This window comes from Corylus avellana, chromosome 8 (genome assembly GCF_965113065.1).
Source record: "Corylus avellana chromosome 8, dhCorAvel1.hap1.2, whole genome shotgun sequence".
Lineage (NCBI taxonomy): Eukaryota > Viridiplantae > Streptophyta > Magnoliopsida > Fagales > Betulaceae > Corylus > Corylus avellana.
Genome location: NC_142497.1, coordinates 1,869,420 through 1,891,499, shown reverse-complemented (window position 1 = coordinate 1,891,499; position 22,080 = coordinate 1,869,420). Strand labels below are relative to the sequence as shown.

The 22,080-nt window shown below is 35.8% G+C and overlaps 1 protein-coding gene and 2 pseudogenes across 1 annotated transcript; 1 reads left to right on the top strand and 2 right to left on the bottom strand.

Annotated features, from left to right (window-relative positions):
• Window positions 1-119: 119 nt before the first annotated feature.
• Window positions 120-17,055, bottom strand: LOC132163988 (serine/threonine-protein kinase Nek6-like; annotated as a pseudogene).
• Window positions 4,793-7,018, top strand: LOC148583966 (tyrosine-sulfated glycopeptide receptor 1 pseudogene; annotated as a pseudogene).
• Window positions 7,776-9,975, bottom strand: LOC148583965 (serine/threonine-protein kinase Nek6-like). The gene is made up of 6 exons (XM_088519043.1): window positions 9,951-9,975; window positions 9,575-9,696; window positions 8,693-8,791; window positions 8,499-8,572; window positions 8,331-8,382; window positions 7,776-8,249 (listed from the first exon to the last, which is right to left on the bottom strand). The coding sequence occupies exons 1-6, from the start codon at window positions 9,973-9,975 to the stop codon at window positions 7,776-7,778; spliced, it is 846 nt and encodes a 281-aa protein (XP_088375169.1).
• Window positions 17,056-22,080: the final 5,025 nt, after the last annotated feature.

The window sequence follows — 22,080 nt, the reverse complement described above, 5'->3', positions numbered from 1 at the left end:
TGCACTGCCAGTTTTGCGAATATTCATTAGGCTCTGTGTCAAATTGCTGTTTTTCTTGATGACACAGCTTCTTGTTCACCGAAAGGTCTCAACACTCCTGCAAGTTCCTCAAGCCTTTCCTATTTTAGTAAATCTGAATAGATCTCTAGTAGTGACTCCAGACCTTCTGCTCTTTGCCGGGTTTGGGGGTCCCATTCAATCCTTGCTTCATAACCATGATCCAAAGTCAGTGTACTCATTGATGAGATGTCACTAGAAGCTCCATTCAATTCGTAAATATCTTCTTTCTCTGTTTGTTTACTAAAGATAAGACCATTTTCCCTTGCATTAAATTCTTTTTCACATAGCAGTGTGACTTTACCTTCCAATGATGGATTTTCAGTGGAAGCATTTATCATATATGAGCTAGGGTTTATTGTAGAATGTGAAGAGCATCTTGGCTTAAAGGAACACCCTAGTTTCCTATCTGCATGTGCTGACAACGTATGCACCAAGGCTGTTTCTGAGTTGCCGTTTCCAATTTGTTCAACAGAATTGGAGATAACTCTAGAACCCTTTATTGCTTTTGATGTTTTCTCAGGACAGCAAGTCGAACCTACCTGAACACTTCCCAAATTCTTTGATGGCCTTACCTTTCCACTTCTGGTGTCTTTTCCAACACTAACTTTGTTAGACAGTTGGGTTCCTTTTGGTCTAAGTTTGCTGCTGTGTTCAGACTTCACTGGTATAAAAACAAGTGATATATTGGAGCATTGAGCAAGGTATGGCTGTAAATGGGGATGCCTCAGCAGCTCTGTAGCCTAAAATGTGATGAAATTTTCAGGAAAAGACATTGCTTTCAGAAAGATATGACACAATTTGGCAATTTGAACTCACTGTTGGTCTATGGTCAGGGTTCTTTCTTAACATGCTCTTGATTAATTGTTTCCTACATTCCAAATTCCATCCAATCTTAATTGTATAATTCCTTTCTGTATATTTGCTTTTGTATACTTACGGAAAAAATCATTACATGCACTTACAATGCAGAAGAATACACAATTGGAAGTGGGGACATGTATGATTCGTTTATTTTGGTAACAAGTCCTGACAAATCCTGTTACATTAATTTGTCAATAATCTGATTTACTTGTTAGTAGCAATTGAAATATGTAGTTTAATACTCAACTGCATTGCGTCAAAAAATGCAATAGGTATAGGTCAAGCCAACACTTACAGGAGCTCTAAATGCAGGTTGATGTGCAGCTATTTCAAACATGCAGCAACCTGTCACATTAGCAAATGTTATTTTCTGGAGTTGTAATACCACTGGGTTGCTAGACATGACTAGTGAATAATGTCAGAAGATATTTATAACCTAATGACCGTATATCAGATTTGTATCCATATGGTATATCTGCCAAAAGCCTTGGGCACATGTAGAAGGGAGTGCCAACAACCTACATTGTATATGGATTACAATAAATATGTTAATATGAGCAGTCATATTTCAATAAGAACTTCAATTGTAGGAAAATTAACTATTGAAAAAACAGCTCTTAGGGTAAGAAGAGAATCATTAGTAAAAACAGTGACAGGGTCTAGTTAAATAGCCAAAAACACCTCTCAAAGAAGCCCTGAAATGTGGTGTTTTCCACATTTGACAACTGTTCCGTTTACAGGGGTTACAAGATTGAATCTTCAGAATTACAATGGTTTTGTAAGTAGAACAATCTATAACAAAGTCTTGTATAGTGTATTCCGTTGGTGTTGGCTAGCCCTCGGAGTAATTCTACTTCTGAAGAGTTTTTTAAAAAGTTTTCACTTCGTTCCCAAAAAAATTTGTGTTAATTTTTCTATTGCTTTCTTGGATTTTGGTTTTGATCACTGTGGAAATTTTCTTGGTAATTGTGTGTTTAACAACTTGGGGTCTAAATCCAGAATTTTCAATATCCATGATCCATCTTGGTGTGAGCTCTCAAAGGAGAGGAAGGAGTAGGTCAAAGCCTTGATCCGTTTTGGCTAAATCTATTCTACCTTTTATTTTCATCTCCTGTCAGGCAAGCATCACTTTTTTAAACATATTTCCTCGTGGGATGCAGCAGTTATCATTGTAACTGCTACTTTAATATCAAAGATTGCAGCCAATTCACTAATACCACTGGGGCATAGAGGAAATTCAACCATTACCGAGGAAGCAAGGTCATCTTTGTTGAGTAGTTTTGCAAGTCCGAAATCACCTGTAATTATAATGTGGGATAAGCATTGTTCAAAGACAAATGAAATCAAATCTGGTGCATAAAAATTCATGTAAGTGCCTTCTCACCTAACCTGATGTCATTGCTCTTGGTAAGGAATATATTCGAGCACTGAAATTAGGTGATAAAAAAAAGTTGATTAATTACTGCAGCAAGATATTCTGATCAGAATAACTCATAGCAGCTAGAGGTATGTACCTTTAAATCTCTGTGAAGAACACGGTTGGAGTGGACGTAGTCAACCGCTAGCAACAGCTGGGTCATCCATTTGCAGAGCTTCTGGATTAAAACTTAAAAGATTTTGTGTATCAGGTACAAGGACTTCCATTTCATGTAGTTATTTTATGTTCCCTACCTCTTCTGGAAGAAATGTTCCTCTAGTTTTCTTTATCATCTCAGCCCTGTATGATTAGTATTAGAAACTCACAGAAAAGTATATATACAGGCTTCTTTGAGTAGAAAGTTCAAAAAAGAATTTCTTTAGATTATAAGGAAAAAGGAGTTCAGAAGATAAGGCAAGAGTAAAAGAAATACTGGAATGAGCCATGGCCCTCAACTTGCTTAGAATCCAGCAATTTAGATGCTTAATATGCTAAGTTCAAGGTTTTAAGTAGTGCTGACTTACATATCTCCTCCTTCACAGTAACTTGTCACAATGCACACACGGCATTCCTGTAGTACATGAATCAAAAACCAACCTGATAATAAGGTTCAGGGTGGTTCTCAGGACATGATTTTCAAATTATAATGTTTTCTTACATTCATGCAAATAAAATGGAAAATTTTAATCTAATTCTGATTGTGGGGTAAAATTACAGAAGTAACACCTTGCTAATAGACTACCTTTTCCACCCATGCATTTTTTTACTCCACAATATACGGGTTATTTAGCTGTGCTATTATTTTCATCTGCAGCAGGACCAAATGTTAGAAGTTACATAGCTTTTGTATGCATCTTGGATTTAAGTAACTTACCAAAAAAAAGTCTTGGATTTAAGTAGCTTACCAAAATAGTCTTGGATTTAAGCAAGCAGATGCTTCTCAAAATATAAATGTAATTGTTTACAAACAAAAACAGTCTAGTTTTCTTGTCAGATAGAAATGATTGAATCTGGACCTTACTTGAACATGATTTCTTACTTGAACATGATTTGTTTTATAAGCTCATTCCTCTGTCTTCATGACCACAGAAATGTTTGACAGAATAGTCAATATGAAAAGCAAAATGGAAAGTGGAGAGGTCTTCAAATATATTATATGTTGCAAAGCTTTCCTTTGCATAATAAAAAGAGAGACAAGAAACAAATTCTTCAAAAAATGTGAGAACAGAACAAAAGGGCAGTCCTCAAAAAATACAATTTCACTTGTATGCTCTATCATTCTCTCTTCTAAACCTCCAATCAGCCTAACCGCTTAATCGCCTAACAACTTTTGAAGGCAGTTGAAAAAAAAAAAAAAAAAACCATTAACCACACACATTTTTGAGAATGTAACAGGAGTCACCATCTTCCAAAGTGTAGTTCCTTCCATATTACCCTTAGAACACTTAGAACATTTTTCCACCAATATTCTTCAACACAATGTCACGTACATTCTTCTCGATACGTTCCACATTGAACAATACAATAACTCAAAGAAAATAGTACCCTTCTTTCTCCAATTCAACTCAATCTTTCTTTCTACGTTTCCTCTTCCTAATTTGTGGACTTCTTCTAAACTACACATCTCTGATATCATAGTTACTCTGAAAATATACATATGACTTCAAACAGGCACCTTGGTGGTCCTCACACAACACCTCGTACGTACACACTGCAGACGAGCTTGCAGATGAATGTATTTTGTCATTGAATTTGACAATTCAAAACCCAACATACTCTAATACAGCCAAGTAATAAGAGCTTTCATTATTTTTCAAAGCGAATAAAATCCGAAAATGATCCAACCCACAACTCCCAATATTAAATGCCGACTCGAAGCAACGGAGGTAATAGGAATCATGAACGCATCTTTCTCTATTTTGGCAAGATCATAAACTTTGTTGACTTTAGTTTTCACTAATTTAAAATATCAAATGTTATATTTGGTGTTTCAACATCAACCACAAAATCCTGATTTATCTTTAATTTACATTCCATCATATTTCTGTTTCGTTTGTGTTTTCCTGTTGTTAATGTTTAATTGTTTCCTTTGTTTTTTGTTTAAATGTTATGTACTTTAAAAAAAAAAGGTTTATCGGGCTTTATATTGTTGTTAGGAAATGATCTTTTTTCCTGAAAAAAAAAAAAAAAAAAAAAAAAAAAAGGAAGAGGAAATTATCGTTCTTTTTTGTTGGTTTAGCCGTGAATCACATGTCTGTCTACTAGTCTTCTTGTTACTCGTGAATCACATTCTGTCTAAAGCGTATATTGTACACGATATGACATGGTGGCTATAGTCGTGTTTCGTGTTTCCATTTAGAGACTTTGAGTGGTAGACTTGCACAGAAAAGAGTTGTGTCAGTTGACATGATTATATATATATTAGTCGTTTTAGGATACTTCATAATCATCCATTCTTCTTCAGGTTTGGCGTATTAAAGAAGAAGCATGCTAGATTTAACCCCTTTTCATCACCTCTTCATGACCTTGTTTCTCTGGCGTATTTTCTCCACCAACCATGCCTGCAACCAAATAGACCGTGACTCTCTCTCGTCCTTAGACTTCAACCATATGTCTTCTCCTCCTCTAAATTGGTCTTCCATTGATTGTTGCAAGTGGGAAGGCATTTCTTGTGATCCTAAAAGTCAAGTCACCCATATTTGGTTACCTTCTAAGGGCCTTAGCGGGAGTATATCTCCCTCTCTTGGAAATCTCACCCATCTCTCTCACCTTAATCTCTCCCACAATTTACTTTCAGGTCCTCTCCCTAAGGGATTGTTTTCTTCCTTGAATCAACTCAAGGTCCTTGATTTGAGCTACAACCATTTATTTGGAGATATATCTGGCTGGCCTAACTCCATTCAAATTGTTGACATATCTAGTAATCATTTCAATGAGACAATCCAATCTTCATTACTTCAAAGAGCATGGAGGTTGACCGACCTCAATGTCAGCAACAATAATCTCGCAGGCCCGATTCCTTCCTTTCCTTGCATCAACTCTTCAGTCGTCAAGTTCCTCGATTTCTCCCATAATCATCATAGTGGCCATATTCCTCGTGGACTAGGGGCATGTTCCAAACTCATCGTTTTCCGGGCAGGTTTTAATTCTCTCTCTGGATTGCTTCCTCAAGATATATACAATGCGACTGGATTAGAAGAAATCTCTTTGCCTTCCAATGATCTTTCAGGACCAATTAGCGGTGACATTGTGAACCTTGCCAAACTCACTTACCTTGAGTTATATCGCAATAAATTAAGTGGCAAGCTCCTAGTGAATATAGGGAAGCTCTCCAAATTAAAGCACCTACTCCTTGATGGGAACTCCTTAACAGGTTCTTTGCCCCCATCTTTGGTGAATTGCACAAATCTCACAAAATTGTTCTTACGATCCAATTTCCTTGAAGGAAACATCTCTACCTTTAATTTCTCTAGTCTTCATCAACTTATTGTAATTGACCTTGGGGATAATAAGTTTTTTGGTAACTTTCCAGTAAGCCTTTACTCATGCAAGTCCTTGACCGCAATCCGTCTAGCCCGAAACCAACTCAAGGGACAAATCCAACCTGAGGTGCTTCAATTAAAATTCTTATCTTTCCTTTCACTTAGTAGCAACAGGTTAACCAATATCACATACGCAATCAAGATTTTGATGCGTTGCAAGGCACTCAGTGTACTCTTCCTTGGACGGAATTTTCTACACGAGGCAATGCCAAGTGATGACAATATAGTTGATTCTGATGGATTTCGAAATCTCCAATTGTTTACCCTTGACTCGTGCCAACTGTCTGGTCAACTGCCTATATGGCTATCTAGGCTTAAGAAGCTAAAATTTCTAAATCTAGATAACAATCGTATCACGGATTCAATTCCAAATTGGTTGTTGACTCTTCCAAGGCTCTTTCGTTTAGAGTTAGCTGACAACCTCATTTCAGGTGAATTTCCAAAGGAATTTTGTGGATTGCAAACATTAGTGTCACCAAAGGCTCTTGTAGACAATAATCATTGGGATTTACCAATATTTTTTAACCTCAATACTTCTACACAGCTCAATTTTCTCTCAAGCCTGGGACCAGCAATTATTGTTGCAAACAATAATCTTAGCGGAAACATCCCAATTGAGATTGGTTGTTTGAAGCTTCTTTCTGAGCTGGATTTTAGTCAGAACAACTTCTCAGGCAACATTCCAGACCAAATTTCAGAGCTCACAAACTTGGAAGCATTAGACCTCTCTAGAAATCGGTTGTCTGGCAAACTTCCAGCATCACTGAGTAGTCTTCATTTCATGTCTCAATTTAGTGTTGCAAACAACAATTTGCATGGACCAATACCATCAGGCACTCAGCTCCAGAGCTTTGATGCCTCTGCATATGAGGGCAACCCCGGACTTTGTGGCCCCCCTCTTCCACATGAGTGCGCCCATATTGTTAGCAACGAGGGAGATATTCGGGATGAGGACGATGGGCCTAGAATCCCATGGTTTCCAATTACTGTGGTTCTTGGCTTTATTACAGGTTTTTGGGGAGTTTGTGGCTCATTAGTTCTTAGCTATAAGTGGAGAGTTGCATATTTCGAATTCATGGATGACGTAAAAGATAGGTGTATAATTTTTTTCTTTAAAATTGCATATTGGTCGCTGTAGAGTCTGTTATCAATTGGTCGTTATAGAGTCTGTCATTTTGGTTTCCTGAGTTTCAATTTGAATAAATTAAGGTTTTGTTAGTTTTCATATTTCCAATTTGCGTTCAATGTGATCACCGTCTTGGAGAAAATTAATTAATCTTGGCTACTTTGTTTGTCATGCCATTTACTGTTGATCCGCGATGATAAGCCACAACTTATTTGGTCATTATATGTTGCACGGCTTTCCAATGCATAATAAATAGGCAGTCCTCAGGAATGCAATTTCACTTGTATGCTCTGGCATTGTCTCTTCTAAACCTCCAATTCAGCCAAAATTTCCAACTATCAAAAGGCATCTAATTAGTAGGCTGATTGGCTTTATAAATTTAAGTCAAAGATCTCATTATCCATCAAGAAACATATGAATTTAGGAATTTCAAAGGGTTAAATTAAGGGTGAAATTAAAGGGTAAAATGTTTACAATGATTTTCGGATTATGAAAGAGAACTTAGCTTTTGAAATCTAGAAATTTTGTCTACTTAATGAGATTACAAGTGAAGAACTATTGAAATTACATTTCTGCTGGGCTGCACTGCCAGTTTTGCGAATGTTCAATAGGCTCTGTGTCAACCAAATTGCTGTTTCTCTTGATGACACAGCTTTTTCTTCTTTCTCTGTTTGCTTACTAGAGATTAGACCATTTTCACATGGAAGTGTGACTTTACCTTCTAATGGTGCATTTTCAGTGGAAGCATTTGTCAGATATGAGCTAGGGTTTATTGTAGAATGTGAAGAGCATCTTGGCTTAGAGGAACACCTTGTTTCCTATCTGCATGTGCTGACAACATATGCACCAAGGCTGTTTCAGAGTTGGCATTTCCAATTTGTTCAACAGAATTGGAGATAACTCTAGAACCCTTTACTGCTTTTGATGTTTTCTCAGGACAGCTAGTGCAATCTACTATTCTTGTCTCAACTTCAATTTCAAGAAAACCACAGATGTTGGTTTCCTTTGCTGGGGCCTTACTGAATGCATGTGCTTTTCCTACCTGAACACTTCCCAAATTCTTTGATGGCCTTGCCTTTCCACCTCTGGTGTCTTTTCCAACGCTAACTTTATTAGACAGATGGGTTCCTTTTGGTCTAATTTTGCTACTGCACTCAGACTTCACTGGTATAAAAACAGGTGATATATTGGAGCATTGAGCAAGGTATGGTTGTAAATGGGGATGCCTCAGCAGCTCTGCAGCCTAAAATGTGGTGAAAGTTTCAAGAAATTATAGACATTGCTTTCAGAAAGATATGACAAGAGTTTGGCAATTTGAACTCACTGTTGGTCTGTGGTCAGGGTTCTTTCTTAACATGCTCTTGATTAATTGTTTCCTGCATTCCAAATTCCATCCAATCTTAGTTGTATAATTCCTTTCTGTATATTTGCTTTTGTATACTTACTTACAGAAAAAAAAAAAAAAAAAAAAAAAATCATAACATTCACTTACAATGCAGAAGAATACACAATTGGAAGTGGGGACATGTATGATCGGTTTATTTTGTTAACAAGTCCTGCCAAATCCTGTTACATTAATTTGTCAATAATCCGATTTACTTGTTAGCCAGCAATTGAAATATATAGTTCAATACTCAACTCCATCGCGTTGAAAATGCAATAGTTATAGGTCAAGGCAACACTTACAGGAGCTCTAAATGCAGGTTGATGTGCAGCTATTTCAAACATGCAGCAACATGTCACATTAGCCAATGTTATTTCTGGAGTTGTAATACCACTGGGTTGCTAGACATGACTAGTGAATAATGTCAGCAGATATATATAACCTAATGACCATATATCCGATTTGTATCCATATGGTGTATCTGCCAGAAGCTCGGGGCACATGTAGATGGGAGTGCCAACAACCTACATTGTATATGCATTACAATAAATATGTTAATATGACCAGTCAGATTTCAATAAGAACTTCAATTGTAGGAAAATTAACTATTGAAAAAAACAGCTCTTAGAGTAAGAAGAGAATCATTAGTAGAAACAGTGATAGGGTCTAGTTAAATAGCCAAAAACACCTCTCATAGAAGCTCTGAAATGTGGTGATTTTCCACATTTGACAACTGTTTCGTTTACCGGGGTTACAAGATTGAATCTTCAGAGTTACAAAGGTCTTGTAAGTAGAACAATCTATAACAAAGTCTTGTTTAGTGCATTCCGTTGGTGTTGGCTAACCCTCGGAGTAATTCTACTTCTGAAGAGTTTTTCAAAAAGTTTTCACTTCGTTACCAAAAAAATTTGTGTTAATTTTTTTATTGCTTTCTTGGATTTTGGTTTTGATCACTGTGGAAATTTTCTTGGTAATTGTGTGTTTAACAACTTGGGGTCTAAATCCAAAATTTTCAATATCCATGATCCATCTTGGTGTGAGCTCTCAAAGGAGAGGAAGGAGTAGGTCAAAGCCTTGATCCGTTTTGGCTAAATCAATTCTACTTTTTATTTTGATCTCCTGTCAGACAAGTATGACTTTTTTAAATGTATTTCCTCTTGGGATGCAGCAATTATCATTGTAACTGCTATTTTAATAGCAAACATTGCAGCCAATTCACTAATACCATTGGGGCATAGAGGAAATTCAACCACTACCGAGGAAGCAAGGTCATCTTTGTGGAGTAGTTTTGCAAGTCCGAAATCACCTGTAAATATAACGTGGGATAAACATTGTTCAAAGACAAATGAAAACAAATATGGTGTATAAAAATTCATGTAAATGCCTCCTCACCTAGCCTGATGTCATTGCTCTTTGTAAGGAATATGTTGGAGCACAGAAATTAGGTTTTAAAAAAGTTAATTACTGCAGCAAATATTCTGCTCAGAATAACTCATAGCAGCTAGAGGTATGTACCTTTAAATCTCCGTGAAGAACATGGTTGGAGTGGAGCTAGTCAACCGCTAGCAACAGCTGGGTCAGCCATTATCAGAGCTTCTGGGTTAAAACTTAAAAAGATTTTGTGTATCAGGTGCAAGTTGCCATATGTAATTCCATGAAGGGACTTCCATTTCATGTAGTTATTTTATGTTCCCTACCTCTTCTGGAAGAAATGTTCCTCTAGCTTTCTTTATCATCTCAGCCCTGTATGATTAGTTTTAGAAAGTCACAGAAAAGTATATATACAGGCTTATTTGAGAAGAAAGTTCAAAAAAGAATTTCTAGTTCCAGCATTAGCTTTGCTTTAGATTCTCAGGAAAAAGGAGTTTAGAAGATAAGGCAAGAGTAAAAGAAATAGTGGGATGCATGATAATTCCGTTTCAAAGTTCTTTCACCAATGAGCAATGGCCCTCAACTTGCTTAGAATCCAGCAATTTAGATACTTAATATGCTAAGTTCAAGGTTTTAAGTAGTTCTGACTTACATATCTCCTTCCTCACACTAACTTGTCACAATGCACACACAGCATTCCTGTAGTACATGAATGAAAAACCAACCTGATAATAAGGTTCAGGGTTCTCAGGACAAGATTTTCAAATTATAATGTTTTCTTAAGTTCATGCAAATAAAATGGAAAATTTTAATCTAATTCTGATTATGGGGTAAATTACAGAAGTAACACTTTGCTAATAGACTAGCTTTTCCACCCATTCATCTCTGTACTCCACAATATACTGGTAATTTAGCTGTGCTATTATTTTCATCTGCAGCAGGACCAAATGTCAGAAGTTACATAGCTTTTGTATGCATCTTGTATTCAAGTAACTTACCAAAAAACGGTCTTGGATTTAAGTAAGCAAGCAGATGTTTCTCACAATAGAAATTTAATTGTTTACAAACGAAAACGATCTGGTTTTCTTTTCAGATAGAAATGATTGAATCAGGACCTTACTTGAACATGATTTGTTTTATAAGCTCATACCTGTCTTCATGAATCATGACCACAAAAATGATTAAATCCATTCCCTTTTTCCTAATTTAGAAAACTTCTTTTCTTTTCTTTTTCTCTAAAATGATCGTCAGAATAGTCAATATGAAAATTTCCTGCATGATAGTACCCTTTTTTTGCCAGGTGCCTAGAATGGGGGTCCTTAAAGAATAGTTTTTCATAGCCAGACTTAAAAGATCAAGAAGCAATTACACCTTCCTTTTGTATTATGTCTTCTTGCTAAAACTTAACTATATCTATAAAGTAAACTATTGCAGTCACTGAAATTCCAATGGAAGACGATATCAGAGAAAGCATAAGCATAAACATTGTAAATGTGAGAGAATTTCAGAGAATTCAATTTGATGAAAAATATAATAGGAACACTATTGCCAAAAACCAAAATTTCATTCTGCAAAGCCAAAAATTTATACTGGCATACAGAGTATATATTCAGAAGGATAACCTCTCGATGAGCCGCACGCTTGAATTTCTCTGTTTGTTTATGTTAGTTTAGGTTTTGGCTCATTCGGTTTACATGTATGGAGTTGAAAATGAGTATTTTAGGAAGCAAGTTCTAGAGCATGTCCGGACCACCAGAAGCCGGGTCCGGACACAAAAACCAGAAACAATGTTTTGAAGGAGGGGTCCGGACCGCCAGAAGCAGGGTCCGGACCCCATTTCCAGAAACCATCTTGAGAAGGGGAGGTCCGGACCGCCAGAAGCAGGGTCCGGACCCTATTTCCAGAAACAATTTTTTGAAGGAGGGGTCCGGACCGCCAGAAGCAGGGTCCGGACCCCATTTCCAGAAAGTTCATTTTATGAGGCCTGTCCGGACCCCAGATTTGCCCTGTCCGGACATGGCTGATTTATTAGGTTTATTTTTCTATTTAAGCTACGGTATTTTGCCATTTAAGCCTACGTATTTTATTTAGAAAAATTAGGGTGTTTTGATAGAGAGAATTTGTTCAAGATTATTGTTGAAGAGAAAATACGTGAAGCCAATCGGAGTTCCGGTGAAAGGAAATCTTTTAGAAGAATCGTGCCAGATGTTCTGGAAAGGGCTACTGAGGTAGAAGTCAAGTGAGTCACTTGTCGTGTGCAAGGAAGAGTCAAAGGTTTTGTTATTCTTCTTGTATTCCTTATTCTTCTATATAGTGAATTGATTTCCTGGGTTTGGCTGCCCCGGAGAGGTTTTACATTTAGAGAGTTCTCTAAATGGTTTCCTCTTCGTAACCAAATTTCTGTGTTCTTAATTGCATATTTCATATCAGTGTTTGGTTGATCTTTTAACTGCTAAGTTAGATCTGTTTTCTGGATATTTTCTATAAAACTCCTAGACGTGTGAGTAGGTGTTAATTGGAGTCGTTTTAGAATTTTCAATTGGTATCAGAGCGGGTTCACTCTGTGAAGGATTTATTTCCTGAGTGTGATCCGAGACTCCATATCAAATGTCTCATACTGTTGCTCCTAATTCTCTTCCCGTCTTTGACGGAACAAATTATACGCTTTGGAAAATTCGTATGAGAGCATATTTTAAATCCATTAATGTTTGGCATATTGTCGAATCTGGATGGACACGTCCAGAAAAAGCAATAGCTAAATGGACAACAGAGGAAAAGAATAATGCTACTGCGAATGACAAAGCTATAAATGTTATTTACATCTCTATTTCAAATGAGGAATTTTCTAGAATTTCTAGATGTGAAATAGCTAAAGAAGCCTGGGAAACTTTAGAAATCACACATGAAGGAACTAAGGTTGTTAGAACTTCAAAAATTCAAATGTTGGTTTCTCAGTTTGAGGAGATTAGAATGCAGGAAGATGAAACTTTTGATGAATTTTATTCAAAGCTTAGTGCCATTAGAAACTCTACCATTAATTTGGGAAAGAAAATGGATGATGCTAAAGTGGTGAAAAAAATCTTAAGATCTTTGCCTGAGAGGTTTATTCCCCAAATTGCTACTATACAACAGAGCAAGGACTTAGATACTATGAGAGTAGAAGAACTTGTAGGTTCCCTTCAGACCTTTGAGCTAATTCTTCCTAAACACAAGAACACCAAAAATATTGCTCTTAAGGCAAAAAATGTTAAGGTTGACTCTTGTGGTTCATCTGCTGAGGATTCTGGAAATGAGGAAGAAATTGCTATGTTTGCTAAGAAGTTTAGGAAATTCTTTAGAGCCAAGAAAGGAAATTTTAGAAATAGCAATTTACAATTTTCTGAGAAATCTAGAAATGAGAATGTTGAGAAAGGAAAGTCACCTAGAGGTATCAAGTGTCACGAATGTGGAGGACATGGGCACATTCGTGTTGACTGTGCTAACTTGAGAAAGTCAAATGGCAAGGCATTTAATGTGACTCAAAGTGATGAGTCAGACAAGGACAATGCTGAACAGGGAGTTAATTACTTAGCATTTGGAGTTAGTTATGAGAGTGAGCATGATGATAGTGAGTGTAATTCTCAAGACAAACAAGGTGTGTCCGATAATGATTCGGAAGAGGAAAATGATCTGCAAAATGCTTATAATAATCTCTTTGTGGAATGCACTAAACTGAAAAAGCTGAATAGACAGCACTTGAAGAAACTCAAAGAGGTTAATCTTGAAAATGATCAACTTTCTGTCACCTTAACTGATTCTCTTGCTACTCATAATACTTTGATGTCTGAAAATCAAATGCTAATTGCCAAAGTGAAATCCTTAGAGAATGAATTGAATGAATCAAAGAATCATTTAACAAAATTCTCTAGTGAAAAGCTAAATCAAATGCTACATAATCAGAAACATTCGTTTGATAGAACTGGATTGGGTTTTGATAAATCTGCTATTTTATCTACTAATGTTGCTTCTTCTTCAAAGATGATTTTTGTGAAACCAGTGAACAAAGAAGATAGCTTGGCTGAAAAGAAGGTAATTTCTCCTCAAATTTCCAAAGGTGGAAAAGGTAAGGGAACTCTAACTGATTCCTATATGTCTAGTTCTAAGTCGAGAAGTGTGCATATGTTAAGGAACCAACCTTCTCAAAGGTTTATTCCTACGTGTCATAACTGTGGTAAGATTGGACATATTCGTCCTAAGTGTTTTCAGCTTAACAGTCATGAGCCTAAAAGAGAATATTTCCATTCTAAAAATAGTTATGAGAAATTATTCAACATGATGAGAGACGTAGTAACACGGTTAGATGTCTTGGATAAGAGTCATATAGTTGTCCCTGATGTGAAGAAAGTTTGGGTCAAGAAGATTAATACCATTCACCCATTGAGGGGGAGTGGTAATGGACTCACCTAGATTAGGTGGGCACATAGACCATGCCTAGAAATTGAGCATATTGATATTTGTCTATAGCTGTTCTAGGGCATTTTTTTAATTTTTGTTTGCTTTGTTTTTATTTTCTTTGATTATTTTTTATTCTTTTAGATTGTTTTAATTGTTAGATACTCAGTTTCTCATGTCTTGTGCTCAAATGAATATTTTACATATGAGTGGGGTCAATATTTCTGCAATTTACATCTATTGCTCCATATGTTTCTGATATACCTTGTTTTTCTGAAGACTGTTAAAGGAGTAAGAGTCAGTTTTTCTCATGTTTGAAATTGTGAACTTTTTGCCCCCATTAGGTTTAGATTTTTGTTGTATGTTTGGGAATTTGGAGCAAACATTTTGCTTGGAAGATAGGTAGTGTCAGTTCTATCCACTTGACCAACTCGTTAGTTGAACCTAGCTCCTAAAAAATTCCAACATTTTCCAAAAAAAAAAAAAGGGGCATAAAATAAGCTCAAATGACTTAGTTTTACTTCTGTCTGTCCCTAAAGAAAGAATCAGTGATCAAATCATTACGAAAATAGATGATTACTAAAGGACATGGTAAAAGCGAATGATTAGTCTCAGGGGGAGTGTATCGGATGAGGGAATCTAGGTCCTAACATTATAAGGTTTTACTGTGGCTTGAATCAGACTGTTTGTCTTTCATTTACAAAGTGTCTGCCTAGATTTCCTTTCCACTGATGCAATCTTATTTAATGGGAGTTTTCACACACTACACCATCACATGAGATTTCTGATTATTGCCTACTTGACTGCATTCACAGACTAAGATTGTGTCATGCATATGGTACATTTACGGTGTAAGTGTAGCTTGTTGATCACTCCGAATTGTTAAGATATTCATACGGGCATGCATGATTTATTGCTTATCTATACAAGTTGTGTTTTTTTTTTTTGGTGTTTTGTTTAAAAAAAAAAAAAAATTCATTTTTTTTCTTTCTTTCTCGGTGATTTCATTTCTTAAAGGCTCAACACTTTGGCATCATCCAAGGTATGCTTCTTCCATTATTCCTTTTCGATTTGATTTCAACTTGCAATATGTGAATGTTTGGGTTTAATTGTGCGATTCCGAATTGCTTATCTGTTTGATTCTTATTGGTCATTCTTTCTATCTCACATGGCTGTTGCACAATACATCATCTATCATGTATTTGGGGATGGGTTCCTTAGTTTGCCATGGACTGTTCACGGATGAATTTTCTTTGCCCCTCACGTGTTTGATAAATTGCCTCAAAGACTCAGTTTTGCAATTGTGTTCCATTGGCGCTCTCATTACGAAGATTTTGCACGCTACTTTGCCAAAAATTGCTGCAAATGAACATATGGAAGCTCCTGAAGGTTACTTTGGAAAAGCAACTATGATGAAGTCAAATGCCCAACTTCGACTTCACGCTCCAGCTACGTAGGCGCCTCCACTTGCTCAAGATTCTCCAGCTGCGTCCTCCTTGGGATGAAAGATGTGAAGTCCATCAAGGAAAGCTTTTGGCAAGAATAATTTTTCCCTCCTGTTGTTGTTTGTTTCTGGCAAGAATAATTTTTTTATGTTGTCTGGTTAAAACTTGGTTGTCGGTTTTCTTATTTCAAACTCTAGTTTTTGTTTTGCTTCCTTTGTCCTTCCGAGACAAAAAGGGGGAGTTATTTTGATGTGTCATTTTCATGTACTACAATTATTTTTGTTCCCGAATGGCCAAAGGGGGAGTTTGTTAGTTCAGGTTTTGGCTCATTCGGTTTACATGTATGGAGTTGAAAATGAGTATTTTAGGAAGCAAGTTCTAGAGCATGTCCGGACCACCAGAAGCCGGGTCCGGACACAAAAACCAGAAACAATGTTTTGAAGGAGGGGTCCGGACCGCCAGAAGCAGGGTCCGGACCCCATTTCCAGAAACCATCTTGAGAAGAGGAGGTCCGGACCGCCAGAAGCAGGGTCCGAACCCCATTTCCAGAAAGTTCATTTTATGAGGCCTGTCCGGACCCCAGATTTGCCCTATCCGGACATGGCTGATTTATTAGGTTTATTTTTCTATTTAAGCTACGGTATTTTGCCATTTAAGCCTACGTATTTTATTTAGAAAAATTAGAGTGTTTTGATAGAGAGAATTTGTTCAAGATTATTGTTGAAGAGAAAATACGTGAAGCCAATCGGAGTTCCGGTGAAAGGAAATCTTTTAGAAGAATCGTGCCAGATGTTCTGGAAAGGGCTACTGAGGTAGAAGTCAAGTGGGTCACTTGTCGTGTGCAAGGAAGAGTCAAAGGTTTTGTTATTCTTCTTGTATTCCTTATTCTTCTATATAGTGAATTGATTTCCTGGGTTTGGCTGCCCCGGAGAGGTTTTACATTTAGAGAGTTCTCTAAATGGTTTCCTCTTCGTAACCAAATTTCTGTGTTCTTAATTGCATATTTCATATCAGTGTTTGGTTGATCTTTTAACTGCTAAGTTAGATCTGTTTTCTGGATATTTTCTATAAAACTCCTAGACGTGTGAGTAGGTGTTAATTGGAGTCGTTTTAGAATTTTCAGTTTAGACAATCGAATCATCTTTAATACATACCTAAAATTACCAATGCAATAATAATAAGACAGTGGACAAAAACCAAAAATCTAACTTCAGAATTAGAACTAGTGTAAGATAGTAAAAATGTTACTAAGAAAAGCTTTTTTAGGTGAAAACATGTTTGAAATCATAATGAACATAAGGAATATGACTTTGAAATTGATTTTTTTCTTACTTCTTCCTCTCAAATTTGTGAAGAACAAGAAATGCAGCTCCAAATGTTCCTCTACCTATCTGCTCTATCACTTCATAATCATCCATCTTTGATGTTTTTTCCTTGTCATTAATCTCCATGAGCACCCTTAAAGCTCAAGAATGTAGCAGAAGTCCAGAAATGGCTATCTTTGAATCCTTGCTCACTAGGTACTCCTTACCATGCACAGCATATAAAGGTCTACAAGGCCACCATGTCATTAAATTGAATTTAATGCCATTTCAGAAATCTCAACTCTTTGCAGGAAAAGATGTCACAGTAAAAGTTGGGTGTTGCAGAGGTCATAAAAAGGATTCATGCAACAGCCATGAAAAACATAAGAGCACTGAACTCTGCATTTACATACCAAGCAACACTATTTAAAGATCACCTACACAAAAACTACCAAAAGAATTATTGGGATTGTGAAAGCTCAAGAAAACTGTGAATGTTGGGAAGAGGTGGAATGAAGGAAAACAACCAAACATAAATGTGAATCAAAATTTGAACTGGAGAGAAAATTTAAGGTAAAAGCAAAAGGGAAAAGAAAAGCAAGCATTGCTTTCATTTTGAGATTTCTGGGAAATAATTACTAATTTACTACAGTGTTGTTGGTATGTCATTGTCTCAAAAGTGAAAATTTTCAATTGATTTTGATTTTTCATCAACTAGAGATCTATTTGGAATATATAGAATGTTGCTCCAAATTGGCCAAAGTCCAGTTGCATAATGTTAGCTTTTAATGTTACTTTAACCATTTCGTGGACAGTAGCTAAATATGGACAAATCCCATCAACAAATCCTCTCGTTAGAGCCTAGAGGTTTAGAAAGGATACAAGATCAATGGATGGACCCGCAGATCAAGCAGAGTATATCCCTACAATGATTTGGATTAGAAATTATTATCTGTGGTATTGCTTGTTATGTGAAACAAATATAATTAAATATCAAGGTTTAAAAAAACAACAGAGCAATTTAGTTAAAATAAGTACAACGAGTATGTTGTTCTCTGCACTCCATAGAATTGTTGATCTGTATAAAACCCTGGAAAAATTGCTAAACTGGTCCTTGGGTTTGTGCTTGGGACAAATAACTCCTTTGAGATTTTAAATGTGAAATAATTTTATGTTATATGCCTAAGCAACAAATAACTCTCCCGTATAAATTCCGCCCATTTTTCTAACATATCATTATGAAATTATAAATTTACCTTAAAAAGATTATTAAAAAAAAAAAAAAACAAACAAAAAACAAAAGAAATGGGTGGGTTTAGGAGTGGTCGGAACACCCCAACAGTTGCTCTTTTTTTTTTCTCCTTTTTTTTTTATAATTTTTTTAGAGTAAATTTGTAATTTCATAGTTACCTGGACGAAAAAATAGCTAGAATTTGTACAGAAGTTATTTGTTATGTAGGCATACCCCATAAAATTATTTGTCATTTTTGAAATCCAAAGGAGATGGAGCTCCTCCCTAGAGGGCGGCCTAAAGTCACAAGTTCCGTGCATCAACACGTTACAAGCACAAATCTAGAGACAAATTTTACAATTTTCCCTAAAATTTTAAGGAGTTGTGGTATTGAGGCCACTTTCATTCACACAAACACACCATCCAAAAGGGTATAAATTAAGTCTCCATGCTTCCAAGGAGACTGTTGGGATAGCATAGTTTGGCAACCTGGCTTCTGTTCTCCCTACATGAAATGGTCATTGCCCAACTCAAAAGGCATGGAAAGACATTTCCATTGTAGCATATTTTAACTGAAACATACAATTGCACATGAGAGTTCTCTATAAAAAGAACAAACTCCTTCACAGCTTTAGAAAACCAGAACACTAGACAGATTGAAATTGGCAGATTGTTGGCTTGCATTTGATCTTTAACCCGGTTTTCGTCTCTCTACTGCTTTCTTTGCAGCTTCAAATTTTCTCCCGTAGTTTCGGTAGATGGCTCATGTCCATCAAACATAGCCACCAACTATGCGTCTCTGCTTAGAAATAATTGCTAGTAGATCCTTGTCTGGCAATCTGCATTTGGTTATAAACCTTATTAAGTATACATGTGTGAGCGTAAAAAAGTTCGTGAGCGGATAATATTATATAATTGAGTTTAAAAATACAACTTTAGTTTTTGAGTTAAGTGGTGCCCGAACATGATATATTAATAGTCTTATTATTCCTTGGGTGTTTATTTCTCCAACATGTGATATCGGAGACCATGATGATGTGTATACAGGTAAGGGCCAAATTAAAAATATAATAAACACAATTTAAAATAGAAAATAAATATTTTTTACTTGCAACCCTTAGGTTCCCACAACTAGAATCTTAGAATGATGTTCTTTAGCTGCAATCCTTAGAGATTTAAAAGGGCATTCTTTGAGATTTGAAGTTTTTTCATTAAAATCCAACGATGTATTACTTTTTGGAATTTCAACTTATTTTCTTTTGAATAAGTAGTTCTTAATTTTAACGTTGTGATTCATGAACCTAAATTTTTGAAGTTAAATTATAATTAGTTAAGAGATAACCAAATTGATAAACAATCATAGAATCGAAACAAACATATATATATATATATATATATATATATATATGATCATGGAATAAAATCTAAAGTGTTTAATCTTTTGCTTTGGTTATAAACATTTCCCAACTATTTTTTAAACATATATCTCTTGAAATTTTCTACAAGCTAATTTTATATAAATCTTATAATATTCTCTAATAAGCAAATAAAAAATACACTGATTTTCAAAAGGGCAAGCAAGCCTCTCATTATAATATTCTCTAATTTTTTTTTTAATGACAAATATATTGGAGCCATTTTCAAAAATTTTCTTATAAAAAAAAAAAAAAAAGGGTTAAATACATTTCCACTACTTATGGTTTGCACCAAAATCAAATAAGCACCTGGGTTTTCAAAAGTGTCAAAAATGATACTTGTGGTAGGCAAATAAACTCACTTAGTACCTCTGTCAAGATTATGTTAGGTTTTTTTAACGGAGTGCCACATCATTCCTTACACGTGGCATGGTACCTGTGGTTTCAAGGTGCCACATGGTGTGGTACCTAGGTTTTTGTGTACCACATTATATTTAAAAAATAAAAAAAGAGCTGGGGAGGCCGAACCACTCCCATGGCCCAAGGGGGTAGTTCGGGCACCCCCAAGGGCCATGGGGTGGTTCGGCCACCCCCAGACGACCGGTCTGGGGATTACCGAACCACCCCCTTGGGCCAAGGGAGTGGTTCGCCACCCCCAAGGGCCAAACCCTCAAAAACAAAATTGAGGGTTTGGCCGTTGGGGTGGCCGAACCACCACCCCAGCTCTCCCTTTTTTTTTTTTGTTTTTTTTTTTTTTTTTTTTTTATAAATATGATGTGACACTTAAAAATTCAAGTATCATGCCACGTGGTACCTTGAAACCACATGTACCACGCTACGTGTGAGGGTGACTTGGCACTCCGTTATAGAACCTAACACAATCTTAACAAAGATACCAAGTATATTTATTTGCTTACCACATATATTATTTGTGACATTTTTGAAAACCTAAGTGGCTATTTGTTTTTGGTGTAAACCACGTATACTAAAAATGTATTTAAACAAAAAATAATAATAATAATAATAATTAAGAAGCTCGGTGGTCACATCCCCACATGCCACTGGATGATGGTGATTTCTTTTGCAGTTGGAATAGGGATAGGACTCATCAGAGGATGTATGTCATGATTAAACCCATAAAGCCCACATAAATGATCCAAGGAGACAGCCCAAAAGATTGAAACCATGCATGGTTTACAAGAATCAAGAATGTTCCTATTTTAGCAAATAAGAAGCAGAAGAAAGACAAACAACCAAGTTACCTGCTCATATTTCCCTTTGCATTTCTTATAAAAAAAATTATTCAAATCTTTCTTTCCTGGGTTGGTTGCTTCAACATCTTTCGTTGTTTTGGTGCTTTGTTCTGAACATCTTTTCCACTTGAATAGTATATACTATTGGCGACTTATGATATCCATCACCAGACCAGACTTGTCGTATACAGAATATGTACTTAGCCAGTTCATGGATAAACCAAAAACACCTCATTTGGATGCAACACAAATTATAACCCAGCCCAAACATAGTAGTCATGGCCCAACATGTACTTAGTGGTCTATTTGATTTCAAGCCCAAATAAAGTAGTCATGGGCCCAACATGCTGAGACGAAAGTCCAAATTTTCACCTGGGCTGGACCTCACATAACACCTCTCATGTTAGCATACAATTTTAATTACCCTAAACTACCCCCACAAAGCTAAAAACTCTTAGGCTATGTTTTGCAAAGGGCCGGACCCGACCGGACCCAACAATTCAAAAAATTCTTCTCAAAATCAATTCCAATATTCTTGTTTTTTATATCACATCAATCACTTTTTATTACTATTCAAATAAAAAAATCATTACAAAACAAAGTCTTTTATTTTTTTTGTATACAAAACATTCTTATTTTTTTCTCTCATATCAATCAAATCTGTTACATTATCATTTTATTCTATTTTTCCAATCCATTGCCAAACACAGCCTTACTTAAAAAATAAATTTTTTTTTTTTTTTTTTTACATAGTTTTTAGAAAGAAGATATTAAAAGACCTTTTTTTTAATATAATAATAATACATGAAGTTTTTTAATCTTCAAACTTTGATTAATCAAAACAATCCAAGATTGTTTTGGATTTCTTAGTTGTTTGGTCAAAAACTTAACAAACAAGACCATATTACCAGGAAAACCAAAAAAAAAAGACTAGATTACCAGAATCCCTTGATTTCCAATTACTGTGGTTCTTGGCTTTTTTACAGGTTTTTGGGGAGTTTGTGGTCCATTAATTTTTAGCTATAAGTGGAGAGTTTCATATTTCCATTTTCTTGACAACCTAAAAAAATAAGTGTATAATCTTCTAATTTAAAATTACATATTGGTGGCTTTAGAGTCTTCGTCAATTGGTTGGTTTAGAGTTTGTCACGAACAATTGCTTTCTCAAGTTTTAATTTGAATATATAATTTATGGCTTTGTTAGTTTTGACCATTTCAATTTTCGTTCAATGTGATCCCA

What these genes read in the sequence shown, in the direction of transcription:
- LOC148583965 (XM_088519043.1), bottom strand. Translation starts at nt 9,975, where the DNA reads ATGGCTGACCCAGCTGTTGCTAGCG. An exon ending in TGTTTGCTATTAAAATAGCA is followed by an intron (nt 8,792 to 9,574) that starts GTTACAATGATA and finishes AGTCATGTCTAG; the next exon opens with CAACCCAGTGGTATTACAAC. An exon ending in ACCCTGACCACAGACCAACA is followed by an intron (nt 8,250 to 8,330) that starts GTGAGTTCAAAT and finishes ACCACATTTTAG; the next exon opens with GCTGCAGAGCTGCTGAGGCA.